At 40.5% G+C, this 19,336-nt stretch overlaps 1 protein-coding gene across 1 annotated transcript; it reads left to right on the plus strand.

Annotated features, from left to right (window-relative positions):
- The first annotated feature begins 407 nt into the window (after window positions 1-407).
- Window positions 408-18,755, plus strand: ptprc (protein tyrosine phosphatase receptor type C). The gene is made up of 30 exons (XM_069680662.1): window positions 408-512; window positions 609-718; window positions 3,988-4,002; window positions 5,615-5,794; window positions 5,913-6,044; window positions 6,252-6,284; window positions 6,453-6,728; window positions 6,807-7,046; window positions 7,142-7,255; window positions 7,532-7,666; window positions 10,406-10,617; window positions 10,707-10,767; window positions 10,862-10,970; window positions 11,101-11,138; window positions 11,348-11,457; window positions 11,552-11,642; window positions 12,414-12,490; window positions 12,606-12,642; window positions 12,795-12,892; window positions 13,504-13,629; window positions 13,815-13,972; window positions 14,249-14,384; window positions 14,796-14,939; window positions 15,058-15,148; window positions 15,269-15,408; window positions 15,531-15,665; window positions 15,782-15,904; window positions 16,020-16,171; window positions 17,485-17,620; window positions 18,088-18,755. The coding sequence occupies exons 2-30, from the start codon at window positions 655-657 to the stop codon at window positions 18,367-18,369; spliced, it is 3,645 nt and encodes a 1,214-aa protein (XP_069536763.1). The 5' UTR covers window positions 408-512; window positions 609-654; the 3' UTR covers window positions 18,370-18,755.
- Window positions 18,756-19,336: the final 581 nt, after the last annotated feature.

A 19,336-nucleotide genomic window follows, 5' to 3' on the forward strand; every position in this document is an offset into this window, starting at 1 on the left:
AGCTTGAGAGCAGGGAGGAGTCAGAGAGGAAGGAGAGGAGAAGTTTCACTGGTGTGTGTGTGTGTGTGTCAAAGATGTAAAATATCTCATGAAGAGTTTGATTTGTCTTCATGTGCAGGCCTCAAAGTGTGTTAAAATGATCATTCTCTCGCATTTCTGTGTCTCTTCAAATGAAAGTGTGAATGTGAAAGCCATCATATCCAGGATGTTTCCAAAGACTTATGTGTGAATAAAGTTTTTAAAACATCTTGGTCCTCAAACTAAACTTCATCCTTTTGTGTCAATAAGTCTGAGGCTTTTCACACTTGAGCAAAAAGCAAGAGAAGAGTAGATGAGCGAAGACTTCCTGTTCTTGGTGGCGTAGCTGAAATGAAACTTCCTGTCACCAAGCGTTAAGGTAGCAGCAGGCTGTGACATCACTCTCACTTGCCTTGACTTGAAACCAGAAGCGAGGTTTAAGGGTTTGGGGGAACAAGTCCAGGAAGCTGCGTCAACTGATAAGACAGAAAAACGTATGTAGCTTAAAAAAAAAAGAACATTTTCGACTTTCTTTAGAGTTAATAATTAAGAGAGGAGCTTTTAATTTGGCGTGTGACTTGTGCCTGTAGGACTGTCCTGTATGGTGTGTGGCTGAACACACCCTAACTCCTGGACATGGCAGGTCTCTATGGTCTGAAGATCCTGCTGCTCTGGGCCGGGCTCATCGCTTTGGCAAACTGTAAGTAATCCTCTTCTTTCTGACAGGACTGTGGACAGGAAATGGAGTTTTGTGTATTTGAGTCTTTGTGTTTGTCATCGCACAGTCTTCAAAAGGAAAAAAATAGTGTGTTAATGATGTAAAACATGAATGATAGCCAACTGTAGGTGATGAGGCGTCTTATTCTAACTCTTAAAGTATCTGAAGTTGTAGCATATGGTTGTTAAACATGCGATCGTGTTTTTACAAAAGGTTAAGATTGAGAGATTCAGACTCGGGTAGAGACATGAATCCGTCAGCACAAACAACCTGCTTTTATTTTGAAAAGTGGAACACAAAATGTAATCATTTAAAGTAAAAGCTGAGGGCAGGAATGACAAGCTACAGTATATCATGTCTTTGAGGCGCGCTGCGTTTGTGCTACTTCATGTTTCTTAAAGTTTCCAAACGCGAGAATACAAGAGAGTACAGAGCGCTCGGTTTGTGATGTGAGGAGCTGCTAAAGTGACAGCTTTGTGAGCCCCTTTGGCAAAAGAATAAACACTTATGTTCAATCAAAGACGGCTGCTAATAACAAGACGCTCTTTAAAACGTCTGCTTTCATTCGCTACAAAGCCATGGGAATTTTTGCAATCATGTTTCTGTTCTGCTTTGACATTTTCTGTGTGTGTGTGTGTGTGTGTGTGTGTGTGTGTGTGTGTGTGTGTGTGTGTGTGTGTGTTTAGTTGTGATGGTGCAAGTGTATATAAATGGTTGTGTGTGTGTGTGTTGGGGGGGGGGGGGGGGTGTTGGCTGTCGGCTGTCAGAGATGAAAAAATTAGTCGGGGTGTGTCGCTGCAAGCGCCTCACTTCAACCCTAGTGGCTGTGGCTGTTGTATAAGATACACATCTGTGAGTGTGTGTGCGTGTGTGTTAAGTCAGACCCACCTTGCTGCCTCTTGCATCATTCAGACTTCTGCTACCGTTCAGCACATCAAACCATTTCTGCTACTTTCAGCGTAGACGTCTCTGTATGAGCTGAAATAAACCCGGCGCTCTTTTTTTTTTCACTCCTCACTCCGGGTCACTGTTTGTCTTTCCTTCTGACGTAAGCTCTGTCACAGGTAGTGCGCCAGGTGAGCCATCATGGTGAACCACTGAATACACTTCTTTTTATGAGCAACAGTTTCCTTCATGTGCAGTGCGCCAAAAGTCGCAATAATTCATAATAACCGTAACCTTAAAGCATATAACCATCTCGCTCAAACACTTCTAATCAAATATACTTATCATTGTAATGTTATGGTCCTTTAAACGTCTACTCCTTTACATTACAGAATCATACATTGTACCTTTTATATTATTACTTTTCTTGTGAGATTTAAGAAAATAAAAGCCTATACGGACACGTATTTATATAATAATAATAATAATAATAATAACGTATGTAGTTATACAGTTAATTAAATCACCAGACAAACAGATTGAATCTACAGTCAGACCAATGTATAGAAGACATATACATGAAAATACTGTATGAATAATAATCCAATGATGTCACATCCTGTATTACAATATATCTCAATGGCCTAAAACAAATCCATTTTATTGATTGAATTTTTATTGATAAAGCTTTTATTTAGGGTGCAGATTTGAATGCTTTTAATTGAAATTGCATTTTTTATAAAGTGATTCTGCTTTTTTTCTACCCAGTGTTAAGTCATATTCAACTGCTGCTTCAGTTAAAAGCTGAGATACCACAGTGTGATCAACACTTGATTAGTCTGACTTCGTAAAATTAAAGTACAATCAGCTCAATACGCGTAAAAGTCAAAGTACTGGCCCCTGTGAGGGACAATATTGATTAAAACAGTGAATATTCGTCATGTACATATTGCACTGTACTTCTGACACATGAAACATGTATGTGATGGTGTTCTGCTATTATATCGAATAGCATGAAATGTGACAAAGAGAACACACTGAACGGCAGTCACAAACTCTACAAACGTTTCCTCGTTGTAAAAGAATAAAAGTAGAAGTAGAGTCAAATCAGCCCTGAAGCTTCCTTCAGATACGTGAACTCAGAGCAGCTCTGCAGATCCTCCATCTCTCTCCAGCTGCAGCAGCTCAGAGTTGTACGATCAAAACGTTGACCACTTCCGTGTTCCATTCTGAGTCGTCTTCATTTCCTGGCAGAGCCGAGCACTGTGGGCAGAGCAGACGGAGGCACAGCTAATGTAAATGCTTTGAGAATTCATGAAAGATAAAAAGGGGAAGTGCGGAGTCTAAAATGAAGAAGTGAGGTCAGAAATGTTCAGATGCTGCGTGATTAAAGTTTCTTTGAGGAGGAGGGGATGTCGCACGAAGCAGGGTACGCTGCTGTGCGGTGAGCGCAGAATAAGAGACGAAAGTCGAGGCAGATAAAAAAAGTAACTGATAAAGAGAAACTGATACATGAGATACATGTGCTTTAAGTTAACAGATTCATGTTCAGGCCTTTTACGGGGATTTGAGCTCTGAATGTCGCTAAACAGAATCTCTTCTTATGTCTAAACATTTCTTCTTCTTTGTCTTTTATTTGAGACCTTTCACGCGCTGATTGAACAGTTTAAACATCACGCCTTCATTTCACACTTTGCCCTGAAGACGCTGAAAAAGAAAGTAGCACTGTGTTCACCTTTTCATGCTTTCAATGCTGTCGCTCAAACTCTCAGTTGTGATAAAAATGGATTTGGATTAAGTTTTGTCATCGGTTATTTAAAATATTCATGCATCACACTTGAGTCTCTCAAACCTTTCACTGAAACAAAATCAGTCACCGCAGAGAATAAAGAGAAATGTCACTGCAGAGAGAGGGCGTGCATATCTGCTCAGTACCAACGTGCCAAACCACATCCTGAGACTCCATCACACCATGGCTCATTGAACACTGAAGAACAAATGTGCAAAACCGATGTAAGAACAGAAAGCAGCAAAACATTCACTTAAAAAAATAAATAAATGTATCTTCCTCTTGTAAAGAGTATTTATAATAGTCCTTATAGTGTGAACCCGCGATCTGTCCAAACTGAAAATAGTTTGTCAGTATGCAGTGGTTTTAGGTTTCAGTGCAAAGCAGGAAACAGTGGTTTGCCTTCTGAAAAAGTGTTGCGCTCAGCCACATTGTCATAGCAGCCAGGTTGCACAGCGCTGCCTCTTGCATACAGAACTACGGATCAAAATGGCCGCCTTTTCCTCTTTTTGACCTGTTTGTTATTAGCAGGATGCTGCAATAATTTACACTTGTTTTTTCTCTTTTGTAATTCCAGGTCAAAACAATAGAAGTAAGTAGAAATACACACAAAAACATTCATTCCACATTCAGTAACATCCTCGTTATTATAATGAATAAAATGTTTAATTCTGTGTTATGTCACCAGCTGTGCTGTACGTGTGTTAGCTTTAGCTCAGCCTCCCACTTCCTCACTGTCTCCTCATAAGGCCTCTGGACAGAATATTTTCTCAGTCTTTATAAGTATCCATTCTGGTGACCTGTCTTATCCAAGGTTTTAATTGCAGACATGAAGAAGCAATCCAAAGTTAATGACATGCAGAAACATAACAGGAAGCTACATAACAAACAAGCAACAATGATATCCATGTGCTGCAACAAAATGTTTGTTCGCCCTTAATCTTTTGGTCCCGAACATGGGGCTTCAGTCATCTTTACCTAGACACAGTTTTTATGTACAAAACATGTAAATTGAATTCTTGTAGCAGCATATAGCGATATTTGCATGGCAAAAAAGGAAGCACTTTCACTCCGAGTATTTCCCGTTCATTCCTCTATTGGGTTGCTTTTAATCCGAGCTCAAACAAACCGACAATAACTTACTGCATAACATCTGGACCATGATTTACATTTCCAAAATTAGATCCTTCACACAGTGTAAATGCATGTTATTATTTTTCGTTTGATTCCAGAGTGATTTCTAAACTGATGTTGCTCCTTTTCCTTTGCAGAAATTCCAGGTTGTTTCTCACGTTATGCATCATCTGTGATCTGTTTTAATGATTTTTAGATGTATTTAGCATGAAGCTAAAAAAAAAGTGGTGAAATGTATTGTGTAACAGTCAAACTTGGAAATCAGCAGCAGCTCTTTGTGGACAAATGTTCGGATTTAGAGGAGACAACTTTTTGAAAGGGCTTTGCAAGTTTATCCAAGAGCTTCACAAACTGTTCATTAGTGTTTTGGTCTTTCGAATCAGGCTTCATTAACTTCAGCCAAGGTTAATAATAGTTTATTCATTAATTCATTTTGGTTGAGATTAAATTGACAATATCTTAAAGGATAACGTCAGGATTTTTCAACCTAGACCCTATTTCCCCATGTGTTTGTGTGTAAGTAACTAGTGGAGACAACAATTATTGAAATCGATCCAGTATTCAGGGAGGGAGCACCGACCGGCAGCCGCGAAATGAGATATAATGTAACTAAACGGGGCACACGCCAATATACAGCTACTAAAAGCGCTTGTTTTTGCTACTGACAGGCTCGGATCGCTATAATAAGTGTCCGACAATGGTGCCCGGTGCCCCACTAATTACTTACACACAAACACATGGGGAAATAGGGTCGAGGTTGAAAAATCCCGACGTTATCCTTTAATATTTGAAGATCAGCTTGGTAGCTTTTTTTTGCAACATTATCCCACCACAGTATGAGCCTTGATACAACCCTGTTGAGGTTAGTATCATTGCTAAAGACAGCCAACATTAGGTCCAGAACCAGGAAGTTATTGAACTTGCATCTAACGCTCCACCTGATTCCTCTTCTCGTATTCCAGCCCAGTGCCACAATGTTGGTGTTAAAATGCTACATGCAGCACATTATGATGATGGAAGTGTAATCGTGATATTATGATTAGCTTGACTCATGTTTTCTTGTAATGCAGCTGTGTCAGCCCTCTTACCTTCACGCACCCCCACAAACACTGCCTCACCTTCAGTCATCAGCTTATCTGCCACCTCATCCTCTCCACGCAACATGACAGCTGCTCCTGTCATGTCTTCAGCTACCTCCATAACTGCCCCCACACCTCCACTCACCTCCGGCAATGTATCCCACATATCCGGTAATGTATTCAGCCTGGAAACATTAGCACTGAAATCAGCTCGGTGTTCTCCTGGTAAGATTATTGGCAGCAAAGTGTTTCTACTGGAATGTGACTCCTCCTGCTCTCCATCCTGCAGCCACTACTCCTCCTGCAAGCACCTTACCTGCACCCACAACCACTTCAGACCGCAAGAAAACAGACCCTCAGACAAACACCACTCAAAACGAGACCTCACCTGCAAACACCACAGGGGCTCCTACCACGGCAGGTTGGGCTTTTCTCATTTACAAGCGCACTGTTAGTTCTTATATATATAAGACTATGGTAAAACTGCAGTGTTCTTGTAAGTAAAGACAACAGCTGCTAACACGGAAAAGACGTTCATTGAATCCAATCACTTGCAAGTTGCTTTGGAAGAGTATTTCAACGTTTTATCGTCTAGACTAATATTTTGTCTTGTTTGATTGTTCTCCAGCCACCGCTGAACCTCCTCCATCACTCCCACAGTGTGAGTATCAGTGTTATGTAGGTCTCCAGTCTTCTCTCCAGTGTCTCACTCATACTTTACAATGAATACAACTACAGTAGATTTAAACAGTGAGCGTACAAAGTGTTTCTTGCTCATTTTTTCCAGTGGTGTATACAAACTAAGATGTATTGTTGATTTTCTCTGCAGGTTCTTACACCGTCTCAAAAATCCAGTTTGGCCTCCGGATAGACATAACAAGCTCTACCAGTGGTTCCTACAGCATAAACATCACCAAAGAGGCCCGACCTCAGAGTGGAGACAAATCCAAAGTTGATCACCTGAGCCGAACCTCAACACACAACATCACACACCTGAAGCCCCGTACTACATATGAGCACGCTGTGGCATTTATTGATAGCACTGGCAAAGAAACGTCTTGTAACCACACTGGAAAAGGAACGACTGAACTCACAAGTGAAATGAGTGAGTAAAAATAATTCATCTTACTTTGTTTCAATTGAAGAACTAAGTTTAAGTTTGTGCATCACTTTTGTGTTTCAGAAAATGGAGACGTTACAGAGGGCAGCTGTTTCCCTGATCATGTTTGTTACAGGAGTGAATGGGACATCAGCTCTTCAATGTCAGCATCCAATAATGTGACAGCTAAGCAATGCCCCAATAATGATAGAGTGTTCTGTATCAAACCTGGTAACAACGACACTTGCACAGACTTGACTACAAACTTCACTTCAGGAAACTATGGGAAATCTACTTTCAGCCTCACCAAAAGCATCACTGTCGGTATGTTCAGAAGAATCATCCAGTATATTCCACTGCGTGTTACAGACCGTGTTTCATCATGTTTAATATTTGTACTGTTTGTTGTTTTTTCACAGATTTCTTGAATCCCAGCGAAATAAAACAGAAAATCCCAACTGGGCTTCCTGCAAAGATTAATGCAACATTGCCTCCGAACTGTAAGAATCTCACCGTCGATTACACGTGTTCGGGTAAGTGAAGAGACGAGATGTAAAGAAACTGTCTGTGAATGGTTCACTTTGAAACAGGTTGAGGCAACAAACACTCACACTGTAGTGAGAAAGAGATGAATGAACCGATCTGAAATGTAACAGGAAGTGGAGGTGTTGCTTTGTGCACTTTTTAAATGTTAGACTTTTTGAATGTGTCCATGTTTGAATCTTGTCTTAAACCAAAAGATAATCTCTCATAGGCTCTGAGGCACAAACAGCAGTTGTTGAAATGTTGCCGTTCTTGTGTCTCCTCAGAGAAGTCCAATCCCTCTGAGTCCAGGAGTTTGTGGGAGCTGGAGCCCTTCACAAACTACACCTGTACGGGTCAGATCAAACACAACAATGTTATTGTGAAAAACACAACTACTATCGAGTTCAACATAGACTGTGGTATGTTGAGTTTCACTTTACTTCACTGCAATGACAAAAAAATAAGTTCATATCCTGAGAAAGTACATCATTTGTTGAGTTGAGTGTTACAGACGTCTAATGTGTTCTTACAGATCTTACAACAAAAATCACAGAGGAGAGAGTGACCAACACTTCCATTGTGTTTAGTTTGACCACGACCAGTCAGAGGTGTAAAGATGTTACCAAAGATCCAAAGTTTTCTTACGCCTGCAGTTGTTATAATTCCACATATGGATGGAGTAAGTAAAACAAGTTATATTAATCATTTTATAAATGTTATTCTTTATTTGGATCCCCATTAGCTTGCACAGAGTGGTTGCTAGTCTTCCTGGGGTCCACACAAAAACATGAACATAAAACACTTTAAAATCAAACAGTGTTAAAATATGAATGAACACAACAAACCAAATCAAACCTGAGATCAGAAAAGAAGTGAAAATGGCTCCACACAGAAACAATAAACATCAGTGGCCTGTAAACAACGCAAAAAATTAATTTAGAAAAAAATATACACACATGTAGCAATAATAATAATAATAATAAGTATAACAATAAAGTAACAAAGATAATCAAAAATATTCTCAGACAGAGATAACCAAAGAAATCCATATCACTCATCAGTTTTTGATTTGTTCTAAATGTCACATTTGAAAGTCATTTGATACTTGAGTCTCCCACAGACCTACAGTGCTACATGCCAACACGTTAGCATGAGTGATGGTAGGTGTAAATAACCTGAGGTTATAGTTCAAGTCAAAGTTTGTAGAATACAAAGTGAAGTATTGAGTCATTGATTGAAGTATGGTTAAAATATCAGGGTTAAAATGGTAATCTGGAATATGTTCAGTTGAATAAACGTCTGTTAGTTCTTTATCTATCACCAAGTGAGAGACACGATGGTGATTAAGCCTTTGGCACAAGGATAGAAGCCCTTACATTTGCTGTGATACCAAGGAACTAAATTCTGCGCTCAGTGGCTGATGTGTTTTAAATCTTGGTTGGTCCATCAGAGAGGGTAAAGTCCCCCTATAAATCCTTGGAGTACACAGAGTTACTTTGACCCAACAAACAAGATGGATCATATGAATGATAATGACTGACCTTACAGAGGCATTGCGGCTTAGATGACAAAACAAACAATAACAAATCATTTTACAAGATTCGATTATGTCAGATATATAATTGAAATGCATGCCACTAAATGTAAAACGCGAACACAATTAGTGTTGTACTTTAATTTTGAACAAATCAAACGCAAACACAAACTATAAGATCTAAAGTCACCACATAAACCCTCTGTGGATTTACAAAAGCAGATTCATCCATACTTTTCTATGGAAACAGCACTACACAGCTCCTGCTAGCTAGTAGCAGCCTGCTAGCTGTAGCTAACGATAGCCAAAGTGCAGCACATAGTGGTAGGTAACTTTCAGCTTATGCAATTATGTCCACTATTAGCTCACCTGCATCTGACAGTCCTCTTCACCTTCCTCCTCTTTATCCTCCATGTTTGGCCTCACAGTGTCTCCACCACGTTAGCATCCCATTGTCTAAATTATCAGTCAGTGATGATTCCCACAGACCACATCCTCTCATTTCCTTCTTATCAATAACAAAAGTGAAGCGGCCTGTAATCAGATGATGAGCAGGGACTTGTTGTAATTCACTGTAACGATTGGTCACTTGTCGTGACTTAAACTCAACTGTTAAAGTAACGTGTGTTAATGTTGTCACACACATTCAATCACACTAACAACTAAATTAACCCAACAATCCAAAAAAGCAAAGGTCAAAGGTCATCATCACTGGCGTCACTGGAATGTTATTTGGGGGTTCATTGAGGTCGAGTCCGGTCCAAAAACAGACCTGCAAGAGAACGAAACAGAGACCTGTGTGGTTGTGACTTTAACAGCCTTTTTAATAGAAAGTAAACATTGTAAAAAGAATATTTGCAGCTAAACGTGCTGCACAGTAAAGTATGAACCGGTCGTTCATAAGAAACAATCCTAAAAAGTAGTAAAGTTTCAGCTCAGGGAATCATTGATTCATTTACTGATGTTCGTTTTGTCGTCACTGATGAGGTGACCAACAAACCCGTCTGCTGATGTAATTTCGTTTGTGTTGCCTTGTTGTTGAATCAAACACAACAAAACAGCTGATGAAACTATGTTTCAGGGTCAGGTAACGTACGAGGAGGAACATGTTCAGTTGATGGACTGGAGCCTTTCACCAACTACGCCTGTAAAGTCCAACCCACCTACAACAACAAGAAGGAAGTTGTCCAAGCAGCTTCAGTTAAAAAGGAGACAGAGGTTGGCAGTAAGTGTCCAAAAACCAAAAGATTACAGTCAACACACGTGAAATAAAAACAGACTATCCTGATTATGTATTTATTGTTATTCATTCATTATTGCACATGTTGTTGAACATCTGAAGACAAGAGTTTGACGGTTTGAGTGAAAGTCTTTCTGGAAGTGTTTCAGTGTTTTTGGAGAAAGCTCATCATGTGACCTCCTGTAACTCTTGTAAAAGAAATATGGCCGCTAAAGGAATTAAATGAGCAGCAAGAAAAGACTTATTTTGTTATTATTGGAGCTATTTTTGACCAAAATACTAATAATTAAATTTACAGTGTAGCTCCAATGATAGGTAAAGCAGGGGCCGTGTACACAATAAAAAATCACAGTTATAAAGAAATGATGTTGTTTTTCTTCACAGTACCAGAGGAGATCACTGCAGTGGAGACGTTTGTCCATAACCATAATGCGATCAATGTTACCTGTCGTGAAATAAAAAGTTTTAATGGACCTGACGGGGTTTACATTGCACGTCTTTTTCTTAATGGAGCCCAAGTGAGAATGGAAAAGAAAGTAAAAACGTGCAAGTTTGAATTCAAAGATCTGAGCTACTCCACAACATACAGAGTGCAGGTTTGTATCATCAGATTTTTTGGCAAACTGGTTCGTCTTATTTCTTCAAATGAATAAATTCCTCATTAAGGATTTTTCTGTGTTTGTAGGTGACTGCTTCCAATGCACGTTTCGAAGGAATCGGGAAGAGCGATCATAAGGACACTCTCTGTATGAGCAGTTTTAAATTGTTACAACATGTGCATCTGTTTCCATACATTGTATCTTAAACGTAACTTGATGTTATTGTCCCATCATGCTACAGATAATGACAAAGCTGTCATTGGGTTCCTGATCCTCCTCATCATCCTCACGTCTTTGGCCCTGCTTCTGGTTGTGTACAAGATTTACATTCTGAGGCGCAGAAGGTCACAGTAAGGATCACCCTGCATCACTTTGATTCTGACTTTGTTCTACTGATCAATAGTCATTTATATGGATACATAATCATTCTATATGGCTCATTTAAAAATCTGTTAAACCAGTCTTTATTATCTTTCGCAGTGATATGGGTGAAAATATTAAGCTTATTCCGACAATAAGTGAGTAGACTTAACACTTCCTGTTTCTACTGTTTCAGTCTATGCACACACAGATGGATTCCTTTTTTCCTTGTTTGATTATGTAAAAATGAAAATAGTTTATAAAAACTAAACTATACTGTACTTTTGGAGTAATGGTTATATTAGCAAAATTAAATGCTCCAGTATTTCACTGTTTCTATGTCTCATTTCCTGGTTTGCTGTTGTAGATGATGAGGAGAACCTGCTGCCCGTTGAACCAATCGCAGCTGATTTCCTACTGGAGGCCTACAAGAGGAAGCTCGCTGATGAGGGGAGACTTTTCCTGGCTGAGTTTCAGGTACATTTTACATTATCGGTTCCATAGCAAGAGTGTGTTACCCTGTTTATTGTTTTTTGGTATCTGTAAATGACATGATTGTTTCTGCTTTAAGAGCATCCCCAGAATCTTCTCCAGATACAACGTGAAAGAGGCCAAGAAGCCCTGCAATGCCCCCAAGAACCGCTACGTGGACATCCTGCCGTGTGAGTCAGAGCCTGTCCGACAACACCTGAAGCTTTTTAAGTAGAAAGAACACTTATCAGATACACAGTATGATGTGTATTTTAGTCATCATTGGGTTGTATAAAAACTGGTAACTAGTGTTAGGCATTAGATTTGAATTTACTTTATGTGGGCCTACTTTAATTTTGGAATCTGCAATTTATTAAACAATTCTGCGAAATGTTGTTTTAATCAGTGTGAGATATAACCTGAAAGCCACTGTGTGGTGGACCTTTCAGTATGAGTTGATTTTGGCGCCCCCTGTGGACAAAGCCGTACCTCTTATCTCTTTGCTGATGTTGTCCTGTACATGCTAAAGTGGTGGTTTTTTACAAAAAATGTCATCCTGCTTTCTTGAACAGTCACATGAATCAGTCACTTTAAATGTTTGCCCTGGAAAATGTAAACAAAGGCAGCGTGCAGTTAATCGCTTCGTCTGACACCTACCCCCCGCCAGCAGTTTCAGGCATCAAAAATAACTATATAGAAATAATCAATCTTGTTGCTGATGGTCTGGTTTGCTTTTGTAGCTCATATAGAGTCATCAGAATTCATTTCACTCTGTTTCATAACCAGTGAAAAACTCCTCACAGGAGCTTAAAGTAGAAATCCGGTAAAGAAAGATCTTTTTCCATTGCCTCAGTATTCATTATCCTGAACAATGGATTTGGATACAACCATAATATCCATAAACAGAGGTGTTCCAGGGTTGTTAACATGCCCTTATAGTTTTTTTTTCTGTCTTGACCCAGACGACCATAACCGTGTCCAGCTGACCACCGGAAGTGGACAGACGGGATGTGACTACATCAACGCCAGCTTCATTGATGTATGAAAAAAATCCTGATCATTCTACTGCTAGTTTTTGGTTATTTAAACAGCACACACATTTAATATGTAAGAATAACATAACAATAAAAACATCATTTGTTTTCCTGCTGCAGGGGTACAAAGAGTCCAAAAAATACATTGCAGCTCAAGGTAAAGTCAAGCTCTCATGTTCTTCACATACTCTGTGTGTACATTTGCATTATGTGTCTGTCTAAAAGTCATTCTGCTGAATATATGTAAAATGTATGTATTATATTGTGTGTGTGTGTGTGTGTGTGTGTGTGTGTGTGTGTGTGTTTTAGGACCGAAGGAGGAGACTGTGTGTGACTTCTGGAGGATGATCTGGGAGCAGCAGTCCTCTATCATTGTCATGGTAACACGCTGTGAGGAGGGAAACAGGGTAAGAACAGGAACTTTTTGTTGACTTTAAAGAGGGGGTATTATGCTGTTTCACATTTTAAGATATAATGTTACAATGTCGGATGTCCGGACTAAACGTGGGTGAAGTTTCAAATCTGTAGGTCAAAGTATGTTGGAGTAATCCCCAGGCTCCTCAGCTCAGTCTGCAGGCTGCTGTGAACGCCAGGTTTTACACAGGTTTTTCTACACGCTGCACTTTGTGAACTTTGTTGTCACTTTGTGACTTTGTGAAGTCACAAAGTGCAGCATGCTTCGGAGAGCTGGCCGATCAGAAGAAAGTGGGCTTGTAGGGGCGGGGTTTCTTAAAGGGACAGAGCTGACTGAGTCGTTTCAGGCAGAGGCTGTATGAGGGCCTGCACAGAGCACCACTGTGAGAGAAATGAGGAGTTTTTTATACTGTAAATTATGCTAAGCTACTCCACAGGTATCACAGAGTGAAATATGAAGATTGAAATTAGCATAATACCCCCCCTTTAATGCTACTTTACTAGTAAACTTCTGTATGTTACAGAATAATTTGATCACTGTGTTACTGATTTGCCAAATTAGGTTGTCACTCACTTCTCTCTCCTCTCCCCTGTTGTGTTGCAGGTGAAGTGTGCGCAGTACTGGCCGTCTCCAGAGCGTGAGACCGAGATCTTTGAGGAGTTTATTGTGAAGCTGAACTCAGAGGAAAAATGTCCTGATTACACCATCCGCCGTCTCAGCCTGACTAACGTGAGTCCTTAATGGTGACGATGTGTGTTATTACTGCAGGCCACACACACACTACATTGGTTTTAACTTATTTGAATATACATGCAGTAAAAGCCAGCATATTTAGTATGTACTATCATAGATCTGTGAATGTGTTAACGAATGACTCATTCAATTTGCATATTTGTGTTTGTGTGTATCTGTAGAAGAGGGAGAAGAACTCAGAGAGGGAGGTGACCCACATCCAGTTCATGAGCTGGCCCGACCACGGCGTCCCGGGGGAGCCACATCTCCTCCTGAAACTGAGGCGGCGTGTCAATGCTTTCAAGAACTTCTTCAGTGGCCCCATCGTGGTTCACTGCAGGTACGCACACCATCCAAAACTAGATCAGCTCATAGTTGAGTTTGTTTCAATAAAATATTAAAATTAGCAACATTTATTTTTCTTATAGTGAAGCAAAATTATAATTTTCTACATCGGATGATTTCTGCTTTTTTTAGCATTTGTACTTGTTCCTTCCAATTTCATTGCTTCCATGACAGCTAGGCCAGGGGACTCATCAGACGACCCCTCCTCTCCATTTGCTTCTAAACTAATGCTTTGACATGTATTGACACAATGTCATTATTTCATGCGTAGTGCGGGAGTCGGCAGGACGGGCACCTACATTGGCATCGATGCCATGATGGAAGGCCTGGAGGCGGAGGGCAGAGTGGACATCTACGGTTACGTGGTCATGCTCCGCAGACAGAGATGTCTCATGGTTCAAGTGGAGGTAAAAAATAAACACAGATCATATTTTAGACTCAGAGATCTCACATGGCTATTTTAACTGGTCATGGATGTGATAATGTGAGGAATAAAACTGCTCTTGTTTCTGCATGTTGTGCATATTTTCTCTCTAGCGCCCACCAGAGGGCAGGAGCTATCATAGGTTGTGCAATGTATGTGTATGAACACTTACAGGATATGTATGTGTTCAGTTTATACTTACCTACACATTTAAAAGGCCAGCTCTTTTCATGAAGAACACCTGGAGGTAACATGGTACTTAACCAGCATTTCTCAGAGGAGAACATGCCAGCTGCAGATATTTGGAGTCATTGCGATATAGATGTGGTTGCTTAATAGCAGTTTGTCTGATGTGTGTTTATTCGATCACCTAAATACATTTGATCTCACGCAGGCGCAGTACATCCTGATTCACCAGGCGCTGCTGGAGCACAATCAGTTCGGAGAGACTGAGATTAATCTGCCTGAGCTGCACAGCACACTGAGCACGCTCAAACAGAAGAACAACGAACCCTCCTTAATGGAGGACGAGTTTGAGGTATGGTACTCTATCAGTCATGCTTTTTATCAAGGATTTATCAATCAGATCACCTTACAAACCCCAACATATAACTGTAAATTGCCTACTTATAAAAAGTCCTCGTTTTGTAATTCAGAGACTCCCCATCTTTAAAAACTGGAGGACCTTCAACTCTGGGATCACAGAAGAAAACAAGAAGAAGAATCGCTCTTCATCCGTCATCCCATGTGAGTGTCAGCTGAACACAGGAACACTTCACAGAATAACGCTTACTGTATTTGACAGTGTACATGCATTTTTATACCAGAGTTAATATGTTCACTTTCACTTGTGTCGTAAAACTTCAGATGACTACAACCGAGTGTTGCTGAAGCTCGATGAAGGACGCAGTCATGACAGTGAACCGGATGAGGATGACGAGGAAGAAGAGTCATCGGACGAGGAGGATGAGGAGTCCACTAAATACATCAACGCCTCGCACCTAGATGTACGTTACTATCAGCTTAACCTGTTTCCTGTTTCCAAATAATAACCTGAATGAACTTTAAAGTAAGTCTGATTCAATTTGTTTCTGCAACAATAGACGGATGTGTTTTCTTGCCCACACAGGGTTACTGGGGTCCACGCACCTTCATCGCTGCACAGACTCCACTGCCAGACACCAGGGCTGACTTCTGGTCCATGGTTTACCAGAAGAAAGCTTCTTCTATTGTCATGCTCTCAGACTGCACTGAAGGAGAGGAGGTATTGTGTAAAATGTTGTGCATACTCCTTACAGAGAAGTACCATGCATATAGAATAATGTATAATAATTAATGTTCCTTAAACATGTTCTCTTTGTACATATTTCTTGTTCCCAGGAGTCTGACTGTGCCTACTGGGATAAAGAGAAGAAAACATTCGGGGACTTTGAGGTGGAGGTGGCGAGCACAGAAATCGCCCCAACTTTCATCACTCGCAACATGCTGCTCCGTCATGTCAAGGTAAGACAACTGAGACCTCGTCTGCTCTGCCTCAGTGTTTGTCTGTATCAGCCTGTGATGACTGTTCATTACATCGTCACAACCTCTTTTAATCCAACACCACCTCTGCCGACAGAGGAAAGAGAGTCGGCCCGTGAAACACTTCCAGTTCCTGAAATGGGAGAGCAGAGAGCTGCCGGAGAAACCTCAGGACCTCACAGACATGATCAAGGACGTCAAGCACAGCAGCAAATCACAGAGCAGCAATCCCATCGTGGTCCACTGCAAGTAAGACCCCCTCTCAGGAAATGTCCTCTGGAATCTGCATGTATAACCAAAACACATCCGATTTCAAAGCTCAGTTTCCATCCATCCATTATCTATACCGGGGGTTCTCAAAAGTTTTGGGGCCAGGGACCCCTTTCCGGGGAAAATAATTTCCAAGGACCCCCTCATAATCGTAACACCGATTACGCATATGCTCGCTACCATTTACACTCTGTCCCAAGCATAACTTCACACATTTCAGCTACCGCAGGAAGTACGAGCTCTTGTACAATTGGCTTCTTACCTTTAGCAACATATTGAGCCACCAAATAAGAAGCTTTCTGTGCCTTCTCTGAAGTTGTGGCCATGTTCACCATCTGTGTTTTCTGGTGGGTGTATTCCTCGCTCTTTCGATGGAAAGAATCTTTTGTTTTGTCCTTATATTCCAGGTGCTTTGTAATCAGATGTCGCTTTAGCTTGGCTGGCTTCATAGCTTCGTTCGCTAGCACCTGACACATGACGCATTTTGGTCTCCCGTCACTGTTCTCAGTAAAACCAAACTCTACATACCTGTCGTCATATTTTCTCAATTTAGCTAGTTTGGGCTTAGCATCACTTGAGGATGTGAACTGCTCGCCAGCTATCTAGCTAGCTAATAAGCCAAGCTAACAGGAACGGTTCGTTGCGACCTGATTGAGTCGAGTGATTCATGACAGATTGCCGCGATGTGTCGCAATCACATCAGTTTCTGTTGATCCAAAGCTTATTTCGGTGTGAGTGATGGACACTGTATGCTTGTTTCATTGATCGTCCTCATCTGTAGAGGTGCAGTTTTTAATGATACAGCACAATTTTATAATTTATTATAAATTTATTATAATTATTTCGGGAACCACTGATCTATACCTGTTTTTATTTTCGGGGACATTTTGTATTTAAAGGACAGCTGAAGAGAGATGGGAAATATTGGGAGAAGAAAGTAGGGGATGTCCAGCCTACGAGCGCTGGGTTGAAGACTATGTATAAGGCATGCCTGCTCTATCCACTGAGCTAAACCAGCAGTCCTCACAGGGCGTTAATTAACATACCAGGAGCAATTCACTAACACAATCTTATATTTTTATAACATATAAATAGGGATGAAATAATGAAACCAGCCGAAATGTAAACAAGTCAAAAACAAGGTTTTTAGTGGTTTGGTAAATGCAGGCCCTGCATGCTAAGATATACTTGTGCCTACAAAGACGTAGAAAAGGTTTTGTTGAAGGGATTAATTGGGAAAAATCTGCAATCTTAACTTTTTTCTTCTGTGTGCGTGTGCTCCCTCTCATCAGTGATGGCTCGTCCCGCACAGGGGTGTTCTGTGCCCTGTGGAACGTGCTGGACAGCGCTGACACTGAGAAGCTGGTGGATGTTTTCCAGGTGGTCAAAACCCTACGCAAAGAGAGACAGGGCATGCTGTCCAGCCTGGTAAGAAAGAGGAACTCTAAGGCTTAAGATTTATGTATAGATATCTCTGAAACACCAAAATGGTCAGTCTGCTGGTTCCTTTGTCAGCACTTCCTGATTCTGTATCTCTCAGACACTCAGTCACTTATGTACTTTCATTTTTAAAAGCTGCAGGGCGCTACAGTGCAAACGATGCTCAAACAGAAGTTAAGAGTGAATTTTTTTGTACAGCAATAGAGGTCTATAGCACATGGCAATCAACTACATTATATCAGGCTTTTGCAAATCAAGTGTTAGTCGGATAAATGTATTGTTGGTTTTGTTAATTTAATATAATTTCGTTGGAAAGAACAGCAATCCACCAGATGTATCATTTCAGGCTAATTTTTAGGGCTCTTTTCTGCGTAGTATTGTTATAATGTTAGCTTAAGTTGATTTTAAGCCTACATCTTTATGTTTCCTCTCAAACCCACCTGTGTCTCCAACAGGAGCAGTACCAGTTCTTGTACGACGCCCTGGAGGGGGTCTTTCCTGTTCAGAACGGGGATGTGAAAGCAGCTCAGGCCTCTGCAAACGACTCAGTCCAGATTGTAAGTGAAACCAAAGCAGCAGCAGAGCAGCCAGCCAGCACTACCAGCAACGGCCAGGAGGGGGCGGCAGAGAGCTCTCCTCTTGTGGCTGATGGAGAGAAGGAAGACAAAAAAGAAGAGACGGAAACAACGCCTATGGAGGACACAAGCAACGGTCCTACTGTCACTGTGGAGGTCTGAGGGGGTGGTGAGCCTGGATGTGCCTACTTCTATGAAAAATAAGCGCTTCAGCTGAATGCTTTTTTTATGATATACTTCATGAATGTATAAACATTGTAAAGCTGTAACACAACGTGGTTCGGGTGGAAGAATTTTTTTAATTTCTAAAAATACGATTTGTATTAACTTATACATATTTTAGCGAAAAACGTTTTAGGCAAATTTTACTGTAAGAGCTGTTGTCAAACTAGGGGCGTTTAATGTATGGCTTATAAGATTTTCTTGATAAAGAAACATGCTGTGTTATACATTTATATATTTCTACAGTAATAACTTAGATGTTATGTTCAAATTTGATGATGTATCACTGTGTTGTTTGATTAAAAGAGACTTACGAGACTCCGTGACCTCTTTTCAAGATGTTTGTGCTCTTCTCACTGATTTGAAGTGTGCGAGGCCACGTTGGAAAAACTTCCAAATGCCCACCGCTGGAGTGCCCTTGACAAAGGGACACAACATCAATCTGCTTCATAGACTTTGGTTTGGCTGAGCGGCTTCCAGGTGTGTTTGTGTGTAAATATAAAGTAAGTTGTTTCTTAAATGGTTGTAGTAAAGTAACAGTTAAAAAAGACAGAGGACAAAACTGTTGAAAACTTACAATAATTTACTTTAAAGTCAGCAGTTTGTGTAATTATTGTCCAAGGCAAACAAATACAAAATTTAAGACACAAAATACAAATTCATGTCCTTTCTGTGGAAATGATGAGCTCAATGCGAACCTGTCACATTTCTCTGATCAGACCTGCTTTGAGAGATCAGTTACACATCTAAATATCCATCACAAATAGAAATACAGAGTATAAAAAGAGTCGTCTATGTAAAAAACAACGTCAAAATACTGTCGAATGAGGGGAGAAATCTGTGCTTCATTCACACCCTATACAAAAATAACATCTAACCTTCGTATGTTAGAAGCTCAGGGATACGT

Source organism: Semicossyphus pulcher, unplaced genomic scaffold (assembly GCF_022749685.1).
Source record: "Semicossyphus pulcher isolate SPU_LCO1_2020_fin unplaced genomic scaffold, fSemPul1.0.p SCAF_4, whole genome shotgun sequence".
Taxonomy (NCBI): Eukaryota; Metazoa; Chordata; class Actinopteri; order Labriformes; family Labridae; genus Semicossyphus; species Semicossyphus pulcher.

What these genes read in the sequence shown, in the direction of transcription:
- ptprc (XM_069680662.1), top strand. Translation starts at nt 655, where the DNA reads ATGGCAGGTCTCTATGGTCTGAAGATCCTGCTGCTCTGGGCCGGGCTC. An exon ending in AAAATACATTGCAGCTCAAG is followed by an intron (nt 12,643 to 12,794) that starts GTAAAGTCAAGC and finishes TGTGTGTTTTAG; the next exon opens with GACCGAAGGAGGAGACTGTG. An exon ending in GCTGTGAGGAGGGAAACAGG is followed by an intron (nt 12,893 to 13,503) that starts GTAAGAACAGGA and finishes GTTGTGTTGCAG; the next exon opens with GTGAAGTGTGCGCAGTACTG.